Source organism: Falco naumanni, chromosome 1, assembly GCF_017639655.2.
Source record: "Falco naumanni isolate bFalNau1 chromosome 1, bFalNau1.pat, whole genome shotgun sequence".
NCBI classification, from domain to species: domain Eukaryota; kingdom Metazoa; phylum Chordata; class Aves; order Falconiformes; family Falconidae; genus Falco; species Falco naumanni.
The window spans coordinates 55042866-55056549 of record NC_054054.1 but is presented as its reverse complement, the minus strand read 5'-3'; the positions used below and the strand labels follow the sequence as shown (position 1 = coordinate 55056549).

Sequence of the window (13684 nt, the reverse complement as noted above, 5' to 3'; positions counted from 1 at the left end):
ACTGGAATTTATGCAACAGTACAGCATAAGAGCGAATTACCAGCACCAGCAGACAGGTAGCTATTCTTAAGAAGGTTCACAGCAAGTTCCCAGAGAACATGTTGCCAAGAGAAACCTCCTAGGAAAATAATCACAGAAAAAACTCCAACTTATTTTCAAAGGAACAAGCTTTTTTAAACAGCAAGTTACAGTTCTATCCATTTTGGTGCAATATCCATGCAACCAGGTGACTTTTGCAGAGCTATTTTTTTTCCATTGCTAAATCATTCAAATGTCACAAATTTGAGGACCGTACACAAACTGAAAACTGGATGCCACAGTAAACAGATTTTTATTCAGTAGTGCTGAAACATGAGCCAAGATCCAAGCTAAAGTTCAGACCTCCAACTTTGTCTTGACTACTTCCTACTATTATATGTGAGATTCTTTCACACAGCCTCTGAAGTAAGTGTCTGAGCTCCTGTGGGGATTGTTCAAGGAACTGAAGTAATGCTATAAACTCTCCTAAACCCCGTCAAACAAAAGATAAGGCAGAAACCTTTTCTTTTCTCACCGGGTGACATTATTCATGGAGAGGAAGTAAAAACTAGAAATTGTTTAAGGCAAAAAGATAGTCAACACACAGTGGTTAACATTATAGAGCAAAGCTTATCTACAATGATGCTGGAAAAAATTTATTTCTGTAGAATAAAATACATAATAAAGCATAGTTGTACAAAACTGCAATTAGTAGAAACCTTAGAAATGAGTTCTGCTCACTGTGAATGTCATACAAAATGAAACAAGCCAACAGCAACTCTGTGAAAAAAATGCTGGTTTTGTAAAAATCACTTATACATTAATTATATTCACTGTACTCTAATAATCCATCTTTGCAAGACTTCTGCAGCTTCAGATGGTCTTTTAATTAATACCTCAGCCAAAACAGTTTTCCAGTCTTGCACAATTAAATACACGAAATGATGCCTCTGGAAAGCTGACAATCTTAAAACCAAGAAATTCAGTATCAATTTCTCACATGAGGAAATTTCTTCTGGTAACAAGGCTCTTTCAGCAAAGCCTGTTATTCCTAGCTAGGTTTAATTTGTTCTTTGGACCTTTTGTGAATTTGCTTTTTGGTGGGAGCATTAGCTTTCTGGATTAATGAATACTGAACAGTAATAAGAAAGCATTTCATCAAATCTAAGTCTGAATACCAAACCATTGGTCCTACGTTTTACTTCGTTAAAGCAATGTATCATTTCTGCTGTGATAACAGAAACAGTCAGCACTTCTGGAGATCAAAGCAAATTACAAACAAGCCTGCCAAGCTGAACATATGTAATTCTATAGGCAATGCTGCATACAATCCACATCCTGACTTAGACCTGCAACTAGACAAAGATCATCTTTGTGTATTTATATGGCCTGTGCTTAGTATGGTGGTGTGCAGATCCTCATGTCCTTACTTTAACACTACAACACTATAACCCATAAATTTTGCTTACATCATTGGTATACAAAAGGTCTGCAAATAAACCATTCCCTCTTAAACCACATGAGGAAGTCACTGGTAAGAATTTCAGAGTAACTGCAGATTCATCTAGCTTTAAATGCCAGAAGTTTCAAGCATTCAGTCTGGTAACAGTAGACCAGTTATACATAATACTTCACAGCAGTGTTATGAGAAGTCACTCAAACATGAAATATAGGCAAAATTTTACACCTGATAAACAGATGTCCCAGATGAACATCTCAGCATATCTCTGATACAGGCTTCAAGTTTACTGTTACTCTCTTTCAGTAAAGCATATTTCTTCATTTGTCCTTACAATAACAAAGGAGAAAAATAGACTATAATCTGGAGAATCAGACTCCAGTAGACATTTTGTAGAGCTACATAATATATGCCTGTTTGTGTCTCTGGAGGTTAAAGATGAAACAAAAGGCACTTTGAGTACTCCACAATTAATCGTAAGTTTTAGCTCCAACTCTGTAAGAAAGAAAACCTACCTGTTGTCTCTACTAGTGAACTAAATACTTATTCTGTCAACTATTGGGAAGAAATTAATTAATTAATTCCGTTAGAATGATTAAGTTACACTTTTTAGGCAGAAGCAGTATCTAGGAGTTCAAAAGCATGTATCTCATGTATCTGCTATCTCATGCAGAAAAGGTACTGAAGTTTTCACAGTATTTCTATGTGTACTGGAGGAAATCACACTCACTGAGGTGAAATAACTGAAAAGAAAGTAACTATATACTATGTCACATGAACCAAAGCTAAGATAATAAAGAAAAAAATGCAAAATATAAAGGAATGCCTCCCATACGTGGTCAACTAGCTATGAGGTATAACTGCTTCTGGACTATACTGTCAGTTTTATTTTTTTCCAGACACACAGACATGGTACAGGTAAAAAAAGAGAAAAAGATACACCCTGTGCCCAAACATACTCCTGATGTCTGTACTTTAATACATCATAAATACACATAACAGACTAGAACATCTGATCATTTAAATCCACATAGAATCCTTAAAAAAGCCACTTACCACTGTAAGTAAAAATGTCAACAAAATTCAGCAGGTATGGAACTAGACACCTTTGAAACCCAAGGGGACATCTAGATGGCTTGCCTTGTTTGGAGCAATTTACTCACGGAACAGTAGATAAGAAAACCCACTGGTAAAGTTCAAGAAGCTAGAAGCACCAGTGAACTTTTTTAATAACCTAATTACTTATTAGGAAAAATATTTAGAGAAGTTATTACTAAAGGTAAGTAGAAGACACAGGTACAGAGGTAAAAAAAGTCACTTTCCAACACAAAAAAAAAGGTCTGCTGTATCATTAATAGCCTGAAAATGGCTCTTTTGGTAATGCTTTGAAGATATACATCTAGAGAGATTTATCTCAAGGAATGAGAAAAATGCACACACATAATGACTTTTTCTATGTTGCTACTACTACAACCACCTTACCTTTGGGATTTTACATATGAATAAGAAAAAACCCAATGTAATTCAATATTATCCTCTTAAAACAGTCATAACAAAAATTGAGTCTTTCCTGAAAGGAAGCCAAGGAAAAGAAAACTGCACTACCGGTATCTTTTGCAGCTGTTTATTTCAAATATTTTGTTCAAATAGAACTGGGTAGGAATAAAACTAGATTGGTTTTAGAAGCAAAAGGCATACAAGGAAACTTTAGAGAAAGGGTGATGGGGATCACAAATCAAATCCTAAAACTATGCAGTACTTATGCAGAAATATGCCTGTCAATCTACAGACTGAAGGACCCAGCCTCAAAGGCTACGTAATAACATTATAGAACCAACTGAAAAATGAATGTAAGATGGTTTCTAATACACTGGAACTTTCAAATGCAGTTTATATAAAGTAACATTAACCTCAGCTATCAACAACTAATATGTTCTGAAATTTGCATAACTAAACAGCAATGTGAGTAGTACCAGAACAGAAAGGAACCGCATATATAAGTATATCGGATGGCCACCTTCCACAGGCTCAGGGGCCTTTTATGCCCAGCCGCATCTCAAGGTAAAATCAATACAGCCATATTCCTACGTTGCTAATCCTGTTAGACCCAACAACCCATTCATACTCCCACCTTCTTCCCCAACAGCAGGCACAGGACTGTGCCACCCCTTGAGGTGACCTCCTGAGCACCTGGTGCTCCTGAGAGCCCATGGGCTGTCAGCACATCCTCTGTGGTCTTCCTTGCTTATAACAGATTATGGTATACTTTTACTCTGCCCTTAAAGTCAACATGAAACAGTTCCCTAGATAATCCCACAATGAATGTTATCTGCAGACTGTGGTATTTTGGGGAAAGAGAATATGAGACAAAATATACAAGTACAGTTTTCTTTCTTTATAAAATAATTTTTGTGGTGATGACTTTAACGCATACGTTCCAGTCTTTCTAAAGCTAGCGCTACAACTGGAAGATGATGTATAACCAAGAAGATAATTCTTCCTCCAAAAATATACTCTGCCTCTTGAATACTGCCCACTTCTGAAAAAAAGGCTGGAAAGTCTTAAGGTGACTATACAGACAGCTCAGATTTCAGAGGGACTGTCTGAGTTTAGTAGGTTAGAAGAGTTCAAATTACAAAAATAATTGCTAACTGAATCACGGAGTCATAAAATCAAGGAGCAAAAAGCAGCAGTGAAAGATTTTTCTCCATTTGATGTACTCACCAAACCTGCAATGGGGGTCGGTAGTCTATTGATCTTTTTTACCAAGCCCGGCTTTATTGCATTCAGCAACCTGTTAGGAGAAAGGAGTGGTTATGAGTGGTAAGTCACAAAATCCAAATCACTAAACACTTGTCCCCAGCACACAAGGATTTCAGTATGGCCGGAAAGGTAGAGTCCTCTCTTTCTCCCCTCCTGAAAACACATGCATGTACCCAAAGTTCCACCACTGAAATGAAGAAAGACAGGAGGAAAAATACCCACATCACCGTACTTCAACAATATTTATTTTATATCCTAAATTGATCTAGATCACATCAGTCTCGACAGGCTCTGGGTGAATTTTGTCACATCAGTCTGCCTCCATTGCCTCCAGGTCATGCCTGGAAGGGCCTGAGAACAGAAACCCTGAAGGTATCAGGGTATCACAATAGCTTGGGAAGAACAGTCCGGCAGTTTCTGCACTGCAGGAAAATAAGAAAGGACATACACTTGACAGGTGGCCTGTTTATTCTTTTGCATATGTACTCCAAATTAAATTCCATCCTTGCATATGTTGTGGAGAACTGAGGTCCCCATAAAACATACATGTGAGAAAACAAATAAAAAGGGAGTCCAAAAAAACCCACCTTGTCATGAAAACATCATTAGGCCAGTGATACCACAGTTGAACACTGTTTGGTGTCCAAAGACTAGCAACCCCCCCAGACAAAGTTCCCCACCACCCATGAACAAGCTATGAGAAGTGCTGACATTGCTTATTGTTAGAATGTTCCAAAAAAATGACCAAGCCTCTAAAAGTGGGGAATTTTAATTATAAAATCCTGTTGCAACAAAACCCTGTTTCTTTACCACCCTTCCCCCAAGAGAAAATACTTATGCCTATTATTCAAAGGCAAATTCAACCAATCCCATCCATTGAGACAAAAATCATCAGGTCAAGACACTCGCTTCAAATTCAAGATCTTTGAAGACAAACAAATATGTCTGTGATTGTTTAAAACTCTCAAAAAAACGAGAACAGCCACTATGGAAAAGAGAAATCTCGCTTTGTGCTGACACTGTCTCCATTCAAGAACTGTCACTTCTGGCAGCTTATTGTGGTGGTAAAATTATTATTAATATTTAAGAGGTCTAGCTAAGACATTTATCCTAACTGAAAGAATATTCCTTCCAGCCAAAAGCTAACAGTCTGTGATTGTTTCCAACTCCCTACTTCTGAGCTAAGATAACATGGGGTGTGCCACTCCTACAGGCTCCACCAAGAGCCACCTCTCCATAGTGTCACGTGTTATTTACTGTTTGATTCCTTCTTAGGACTGTGGCAGTCACAGCAAGCTCATTAAGGAGCCCATCCCTCCCAGCGGTGGACACCTGGCTTCGTTAACATTGAAATGATTGTTTTTTTCTCACTTTTTCCCCCTGAAATAGTACATAGGCTGGGTCTCTGCAATCATTTGAAGAGAACAGAGGAACATAGGGGGAGATGCCGTTCTGAATGTTCTCTATGATCATGGTTAATAAAGCTTCTGCCTGACATGTCCTAAATTGTATTTGTGTTATTACACACCTGGGAGTCCCCACATCTCCACCACCACCATAATCAGGAGTGGCAGCAAACCCAATGTGAGTGACATTTTTGGGAGTTGGGGGTATTTTCTTGATCTTCTTACAGTTAAAAACTCTGTAACCCAAGCTCATACAAACTGCTGTACTATTCCTGCTGCCTACTTAAGGTAGAATCTAACACCATTATGTCCTAAAAGCAAATGATGAAAGAATATACTTTTATACACAAGTACTCGACTCTTTCCCTCTAGATGCACAGAATAGCAAGAAACAAACCATGCATCTCCCTTCCTATAACCATAATTTTATTTCACAGATGGAAATCAAACATTACTTCATTTTTCCCAAAAAGGCACTAACCAATCTTTTAGCCTTGCACAGCAGCAACATTATAAAACTATTACTTTCTATTTAGCTCTGCAACAGGCAATTTAAGATTTAATTTTTTTTTTGTCAGAGCGCTTCTTCCCAAATACCGTAGCTCCACTGTGATTTCAATCATCAATCTGCCTATTCTGTCTCAGGAAGGAAAAAAAAAAAGACAGATTAGCTGAAGCATCCCACTTTCTTTACTACTCAAATGTGAACACATCAGGCACCATAACCAATATTGCAGGTGCAGATCAAGAGCCATAAACAGCAATAGAAAGTAAAATAAAGAGGTCTTAATGGAAACCTCAAATGCCAAAGCCCATTCTATATAAATCTTCCAAATGGCTTGTACAGGCTTTCCTGTGAAATATGGGAGAAGGATAAAATGCGAGGAAGGAAAGGAGCAGGGAATAAACAACATTTTAGATCACCGTTTGGAGTCTGAAGAGGGAGGAAACGGGATGGAACAAGATGGAAAAGCCTGAGGAAGAAAGGTCTCTATTATTAAAATGTTTACCTCCTGTTGGAAACATCTCTAAACAGTCTGGCACCAAAACCCCCAGGAATTGCTCACTGCAGAATGTGCCAAAGGGAGATTTCTTCCAAAGCAGACTGGCTGCTTCTGAATTATTGCCTCATCTAGAGCAACAGTCCAGATGCCAAAATATTGAGTGGCTTAAGCTTGCTCTGCCACCAACCTGGCTGAAAAGCTGTACTGTTTATGCAGTCTCTCAATGGTCGCCTTCACTCACACAGTTACTATCTGTCCCTGCTGAATACACAGAAGACACTGAATACACCTCTGCCTACATAGGTCAGTACTCTCAAACCACACTTTCTGTGCTGGCTGAGACTCATATAGAGCATCTGCCGTGACATACAAAGTTTTTATCAGCTCCAGTAGGTTACTGTTGTTATTTGGGGCAAATAAAAACCCTGGCCATTTTGCACTGGGGACCTGGCACAGGGAGAAGAGTCTGCAGGGGAGAAAACGCTAACTCACACCTTCCACCAGCAGCCCCCTACAAATGCAGTCCTACGCTTTCTTGACCTGCTGACCCTAACCAAAGGACTTGGCTGCCCTGAGCCTCTTGCAGCACACACATTCCTCTGGCAAACCCACAGGATCGGCAGCTCTCTAGCCTTTGTCCCTCCTCCAAAACTAATCCTAACACTAACCCTAATCCTAACCCTTGTCTGTTTCTGAGGCAAAGACACCCAGGTAAGACCCCAGTGACCAGTTTCACAGAGGAGAAAACATCTGCAGTCTAAACCTTCCTCCAGCCCCATTACGGTGGCCCCATTTGCAGCCCCACTGCAGCTATAGCTCTGGGCTTTGTCATTCTCCCAGCCCTAAAGCTGACCATAATAGTGTGTGTTGACCTGTTAATAAATATTTGTTATTTTTCTGTGCCACTCCAAAAAAAAAATTTGTATAAAACCCCCACCAGTTACCATTCAGAAACACTGGCAACTAGTACATGGCACAGCACTGTCCTGCCTACTGCACTGCAGACAGCAGAGAAGTCAGACATCAGGGAGTCCTCAACATGGCCAAAAGCAGAAACAGCTATTTTTCTGCACATAGCTGCACAGCAAGCCTAGGCACCTGCATTGTAGGCATCTATGGACAGGTGAGCATTTCCAGCATTTGTTGTCCAACCTCACGGTTATCTCTGAAAATTTTGTATGGCATCACATTAGTCCTCCCCTCCACCCCATCCCCTCCCACCCCCCAAAAAAAGACAACTTCATATTCTTTTGGAATCATAAATTTGGTAAACTAAAAAAGCATCTGAAAACCTGCTGAATGGATCTTTCTAGGACATTAAATTAAATCTTTAGAAGTATATTTGTATTGTAGCAATCCCTGAGAAAGGTATGGAAAACACAGCGGCAGGACAAGTGTTATGGGAACAATGTAGAACCCATCAGCTTCTACATCAGCTGAAACATGCACACAGTGCTTTATTTTCACAACATTTATTTCCATTACAGAAGTTAAGCCTATCACCTTCATACCAAGTCACAGAGGGCAGGCAATGAACATAACCCTTGCTACAATGTACATTTAAGGCCCTATCCCCAGATCATGTTAGACAAGTTACTTCCATCAGCCATTCTTGCAGCAGGAAGACACTTGAAGGCACTTGCTGAAAAAACACACCTAGCTGATGGCACATGAAGATCCTCTGCCTCAGACATCTGATCTGTCTGGCCAGTTTAGCAATACTGAACAGCCTAAGGAAGACACTAAGGTCACTAGTGGCAGGTTCAGACAGAGGGTTGAAGCCCTACAGGTCCTGAGTTGTACCGAGACCTTGATTCATGACTCGCCTCCGAGTACCTCCCAGCTCCTACTGACCCTGTCTGATACTAACTCCTTCCTCCTAGGAAGCAGTCCTTTTTCTTGTGCACTAAAAATCATCAGGGCTCAAATAGATTCATCCTTGTGATGGCATCAAGGGCAGACACACAGCTCACTCCTAATGTAAATGTCAGTCTCCAGTCTTGCCCCAGACTACCACGAGTTGCAAGCCCAGATTTTCCCAAGCACAAATTTAGTTCAGGTTTTTGTACAGCTGTGTTCTTCAAACATAGAAAATCCTCAAATGGATGTGCATCTTCTAAAGAAAAAAGCAAAACCTTGCTACCAATGTGTATCACGTTCTGCTATGCCAAGGTTGGTAAGCGACTGTAAAATGGTCAGAGAGTGGAACTATCTGTTGGAATAGAAGGTTGATTTTGTTGGGGTTGGTTGTTTGGATTTTTTGGTGGGGTTTTTTAAGATATTGCTACTATTTATCATACTCCTGCATCTAGGAAAACAGATGTCAATGGGACGAGTCCAACTAAGCAGTCATGAGAGATAACAAAACAGGATGATTTTAAATCTTCCATTATTTTCTCCTTTTTCCTTCCCCTCCCAGTAAGATACTGATAATTTAAGGTCTGATACTATGCAGTGAGGGAATAGTGGTTGAAACAAACCACAAAACAATGTCCTTCTGTACTGTTTTCAAAAGGAGAATGTAGGTACATTTCCCAAGCATGACCTTTTTGCTAACTGGGGTTTGGTGACCAGCAGACATTTTGGAGATTACTGGCAAAGCAAGTTGAGGGAGGATTTTTTAAAACTAACTTTCAGCCAACTTGTTTCTCACAGAAATCATTCTGGACTATTAACAGCTCTTTATGCAGGAAGTTAAATGATATGGGGAGGAAAAAAGAAAGAACAGAAAAATAAAGACTAATAATCCTTCTGTTGAAGCTTTCTGGTACCTGATATGACCAGTGTTTCTGAGACATGACCAGAGGGAAGATGATAATGAAATCTCAAGGAACTTTTTAACTGTAAAAGGAGCAAAGACATGGCAACGAGACTTACAGATAAAATAGTTCTTGAAAGAATTCAAACAAAATATGATGAAGGCAACAACCCCCAACAATCCCACCAAACACCCAAAAGACAATAACCCAAAACAGGGTAAACCCAAGCCTCCTTAGGCGGCAACCACAAAACTTGAGTCTATGCACACACCTGACCTGTTCTCCAGACCCGTCAGGCTCTCAGCTGGGATTTCTGCCCACCTGAGTCATGACAATTCTCTGTTCTTCACTTCTCAAAGTCCTCCTGCCCTTTTCAGTACAACATCCACACACCCATCCTCCCTTTCCCCTGTGCCAGGTGCTGGCTTGGACTCTTCTATAGTTAGCTCTTAAATGAAGACACTACACAGAAGCAAAAACCTTAGAGCTGCCTTACCTTATGGAAACAGGGCATGATGGAAGTGGAAAGCTACTCCATCCTCACTCAGGGAGAAGCTAGGTCATTTCCTTCCCCCGATAAAAACCAGCTCTGATAGGTATGGGAAGAATCAATTGCTCTATTTGGTGCTGTCCCCAAGGCTTGGCATTCCGGGAGATAAGGTATCTCCACAGCAGGACAGACAGGCTGAAATCAGTACTAGCCACTAACCTACTAGACCCTCCTGGGGTTGTTTATCACCAGTTAAGAATTTGAAAAACTTCTGCCAGGAAGAGAAGGCGTTTCAGGCAACAGCTGATAAAAGATCTAATGAAAAGCACCAAGACAACTGCCCATGAAATTCTTGCAAGAAAGCGTCAGTTAAGAAAATATTCAGAGGATGGCTGCCAAAACCCAGCCTCCAAAAAGAAACAAGAAGTTGTTTCTAAGAGAAACAGGAAGAGAAGCACTTTCAGAGAATAAGCTTCAGAAACTGAAAAAAAGAAAGGTTGAAGCGATATATGTTCACAGATCAATCCAGTCTGGAGGGACAGGTATCCAACAGAGTTCTTTGCTCAAATAACAGATCATATTCCTAAAAAGAAGAGCTGACTAAGGACCTGATTTTAAAATAAAAAGGAATTTCATATTTTAGAGTTCAGGAAATTCTATCCACAGTAAACCTTCACGGAGACATTTCTGTTCTTAACTTAAGTTTTACAGATTTACATCCTAACAAGCAGCCTTTCAGCACTTGATAATTATTAGGCCAGACAGCTTCAGTATCCACATATTTCAAACTCATGCTCTAGCAGCAGGTCCAAAATGGCCCCAAATAGTTGGAAAAGAGAGAAAAAAATCCACTAACAGTCTTAAAGATGAACAAATCACATTGAAAAGTCAAAATATTTTGTTGCAAAGGAAGTGGCAAAGAAGTTTCAAAATACAGAGATGTTCTTGAGGTCACAAAAATATTTTTGGGAAAACATTCTTGAGTGATTGCTAACGATGCCCAATATTATTTATGTAGGATCAGATGAACAAGGTGCTGTTTTAACAAGCAGGAAAGAACTGACTGTGGCCTATAAAGGGCTCACAGTCCAGTCTGATAAGTAAAAGGTTAATCAGGAACCAAGTAAATATGTAGCACTGGGAAAACAAGTATGCCAAACACAGGACAGCATGGGCCTAGCTATGCCAAAGACTAAAAATATTAACAAGATAGAGGCCTTGCAGAACAGCTCAAGAAAGGCAACAGGGAAGGTTCTGTATAAATAGCTTCACAGGCTATTTATACAAAACCTACCACCACAACAACTGACATGAAGAGGGTCCCATGCACCTATAGATTTACAATTCACACTTAAGTTTTACACTGAGCAGCAACGGCCAAGGATAATCGCCTGAAGTACATGTCCAATATAATTTCTTAAACATACCCTCTTGGAAAGCTGAAGCCTCTCACAGGATTACCTTGCTTTGCATGTGAGGAACGCTCCATTTGAATGGGTCAGTGTTCCACAGTCTCCTGCCCTGTCAATTACAAAGCTCCACTGAAAAAAACTACTTAGTCTGCTGAGATGCATATTTTTTTTAACAACAATACAAAGACAGGCCATTCTGGCTGTACTCAAGCATGCCCCTCAATGGCTATTCTCCTCTTTTCATGCACACAGCTGAGCATTATGGTTTACGTTACCTTTGACCCCTCACCTAAACTGTACTAATAAATAGCTCTTCATTATTACATGGCAATAAAACTTACAAGATTAAAAACTCTGGATTCATATAAAACTATTTCAAGTGTCCTCACATGAACCTAAATCTTAATGCTTAATGAGCCTCAGGGCCCGTCTCTCTAAATTGGAGACATGCCAAATCCATGATGCTGATAATGTTTTGGCTTTACAACACAGAGCCTGAAAACTGCAGAATACCAATCCCTTCTTACCTCAAGGCACGGGTCACATTCAAAACTTCCAAGTATGCCTATGAAACTCAAATACCTTGTTAGTTTCCAGGAACAGAAAATTTGAACAAAAGCTTAATAAAGTGTAGGAGCTGGGCACCCACTAACTTCTCCAGTGAGGTATCTGGCAAGACAAAAAGTCTCTGCACTGTACACTACACAGCCAGGTGCTGAACAGATGCCAAGCCTATGCCACTGACAGACAAGTAGCGTAATGTATCTGCAAAATCCTACAATCTACACAGATGACGCAGTTATTTGTTTTCCCCTACCAGGTCTCCATAAGTGGCATTAACTTGCAAGAAGAACTTGACTTTTAAACAGCCAAAACTGAAACACCATATATACAGTGAAGGCCGTTTTCTATACCTAATGGTCCCACTCACTCGGAAGACAAAGTTCTACTATTCCATAGCATTACACTTGCACTGATCTGGCACATAGCCAGCTCTAGCTGAAAACAGCATTCATGTCTGCCCAAAGCTTGGTCAGATGCACTAGAACCATAATGCAAGCGCAAAGAAACTCAGCTCTCTCAGAAAAAGCAGCTCTTTCATCACCAGTGGCATGAAGGACACAAGCTAAGAAGATTTCTTATTTACAGAAGAAAATTATTCTCCTAACAGAGTAAATGACAAATTTCATTAAGTATTTCTTGATCACAATCACTTTCAGCTCACTGAGATTTATAGCCACACTTCACTTTTTCTTTAAATACGATTTCAGTAATCTATGTGCATGACTACCTTCTCACTTTTTTTTTTTATTTAAAAGTAAAACCTGAAAACTTTCTTGTACTTTTTGAGATCATACATTCCTAATATGCACAGCTAAAGGGAACCGCCTTTCCTAGATATTGTCCTACATGGTAAAAAGTATAAAACTTTTCCTTAATTGACTGTACATACCCAATTTTAACAAAATTACTTAAAAGCAATAAAATACCTTCACATCTGCTCTTTCAAAACAATAACAAAAAAGTTACAATCAAAGAATCCTGGTCTCATATAATAAGTATAGTTTCTGTACATCTTACTAAGCTACATAACACCATATGCTAATATACAAAGTAAGTGTCTCTAAGAAACAAAGAAGAGTTTGGGAAAATGCTCATAAGTTGGTATCCAGAATTCACACACGAGTGACATCTATCTTCCACCACATATGGTTATTCCTCTTGTATATATTTATGCCATGACTCAAGGTATAGTTGTTAGAACTTCAATGGTTGAGAAAAATCAAAGATTTATTATGCCTGCATTTACATATGTAAAACAGACATGGAGCCAAACTGTTCTACATACAGAACCCAAACTATTACACAAAATAATGATGCTGTTGAACTCCACCACAAAGCCAAATAATTTCTGCGGATATCTAAATTTGGATTTGGTTTGAGTTTGTTGTTTAAGGTCCTTTGCCCAGGTTCTATGTCCCAATGGTTGTCGTTACTCTTCTTTATGGTTTGGTCCTATTCCTGACATTAGAATCTCATTACAACTAATACAAACTTTCAGGGTGGCTGGACTCCTAGTACTGGTTGGTTCCAGAGAAAACTTGAGAGAAAATATGATCCCCATTGCATGTCAGAAATGCTTACAGATATATTGGACATGTAACGCCCTTAGATAGTCATATCAAAGCAACTAACTAACTTGCATTTTCCAGGTGTCACATCCCCACAAAGACGTCTCTAACTGCTGAATGCCCAATGTGAAAGAAGGAATCCCACAGTAAGAGCTGGGCAAGGGGAGGTGGACAGCAAGGAGACCAGAAAGGAACTGCTCACCTTAAAAACACACTTGCAAAAATACCAGAGCAGCAACAA

The 13684-nt window shown here is 39.5% G+C and overlaps 1 protein-coding gene across 1 annotated transcript in view; it reads right to left on the bottom strand.

Annotated features, from left to right (window-relative positions):
• Nucleotides 1-13684, bottom strand: part of LIMCH1 (LIM and calponin homology domains 1) — a 182002-nt gene that overhangs the window by 98109 nt on the left and 70209 nt on the right. Inside the window, exon 3 of the mRNA XM_040594728.1 lies at nt 4202-4271. Within this exon, the coding sequence (XP_040450662.1) occupies nt 4202-4271 (70 nt within the window). The remainder of the gene's footprint in view (nt 1-4201; nt 4272-13684) is intronic.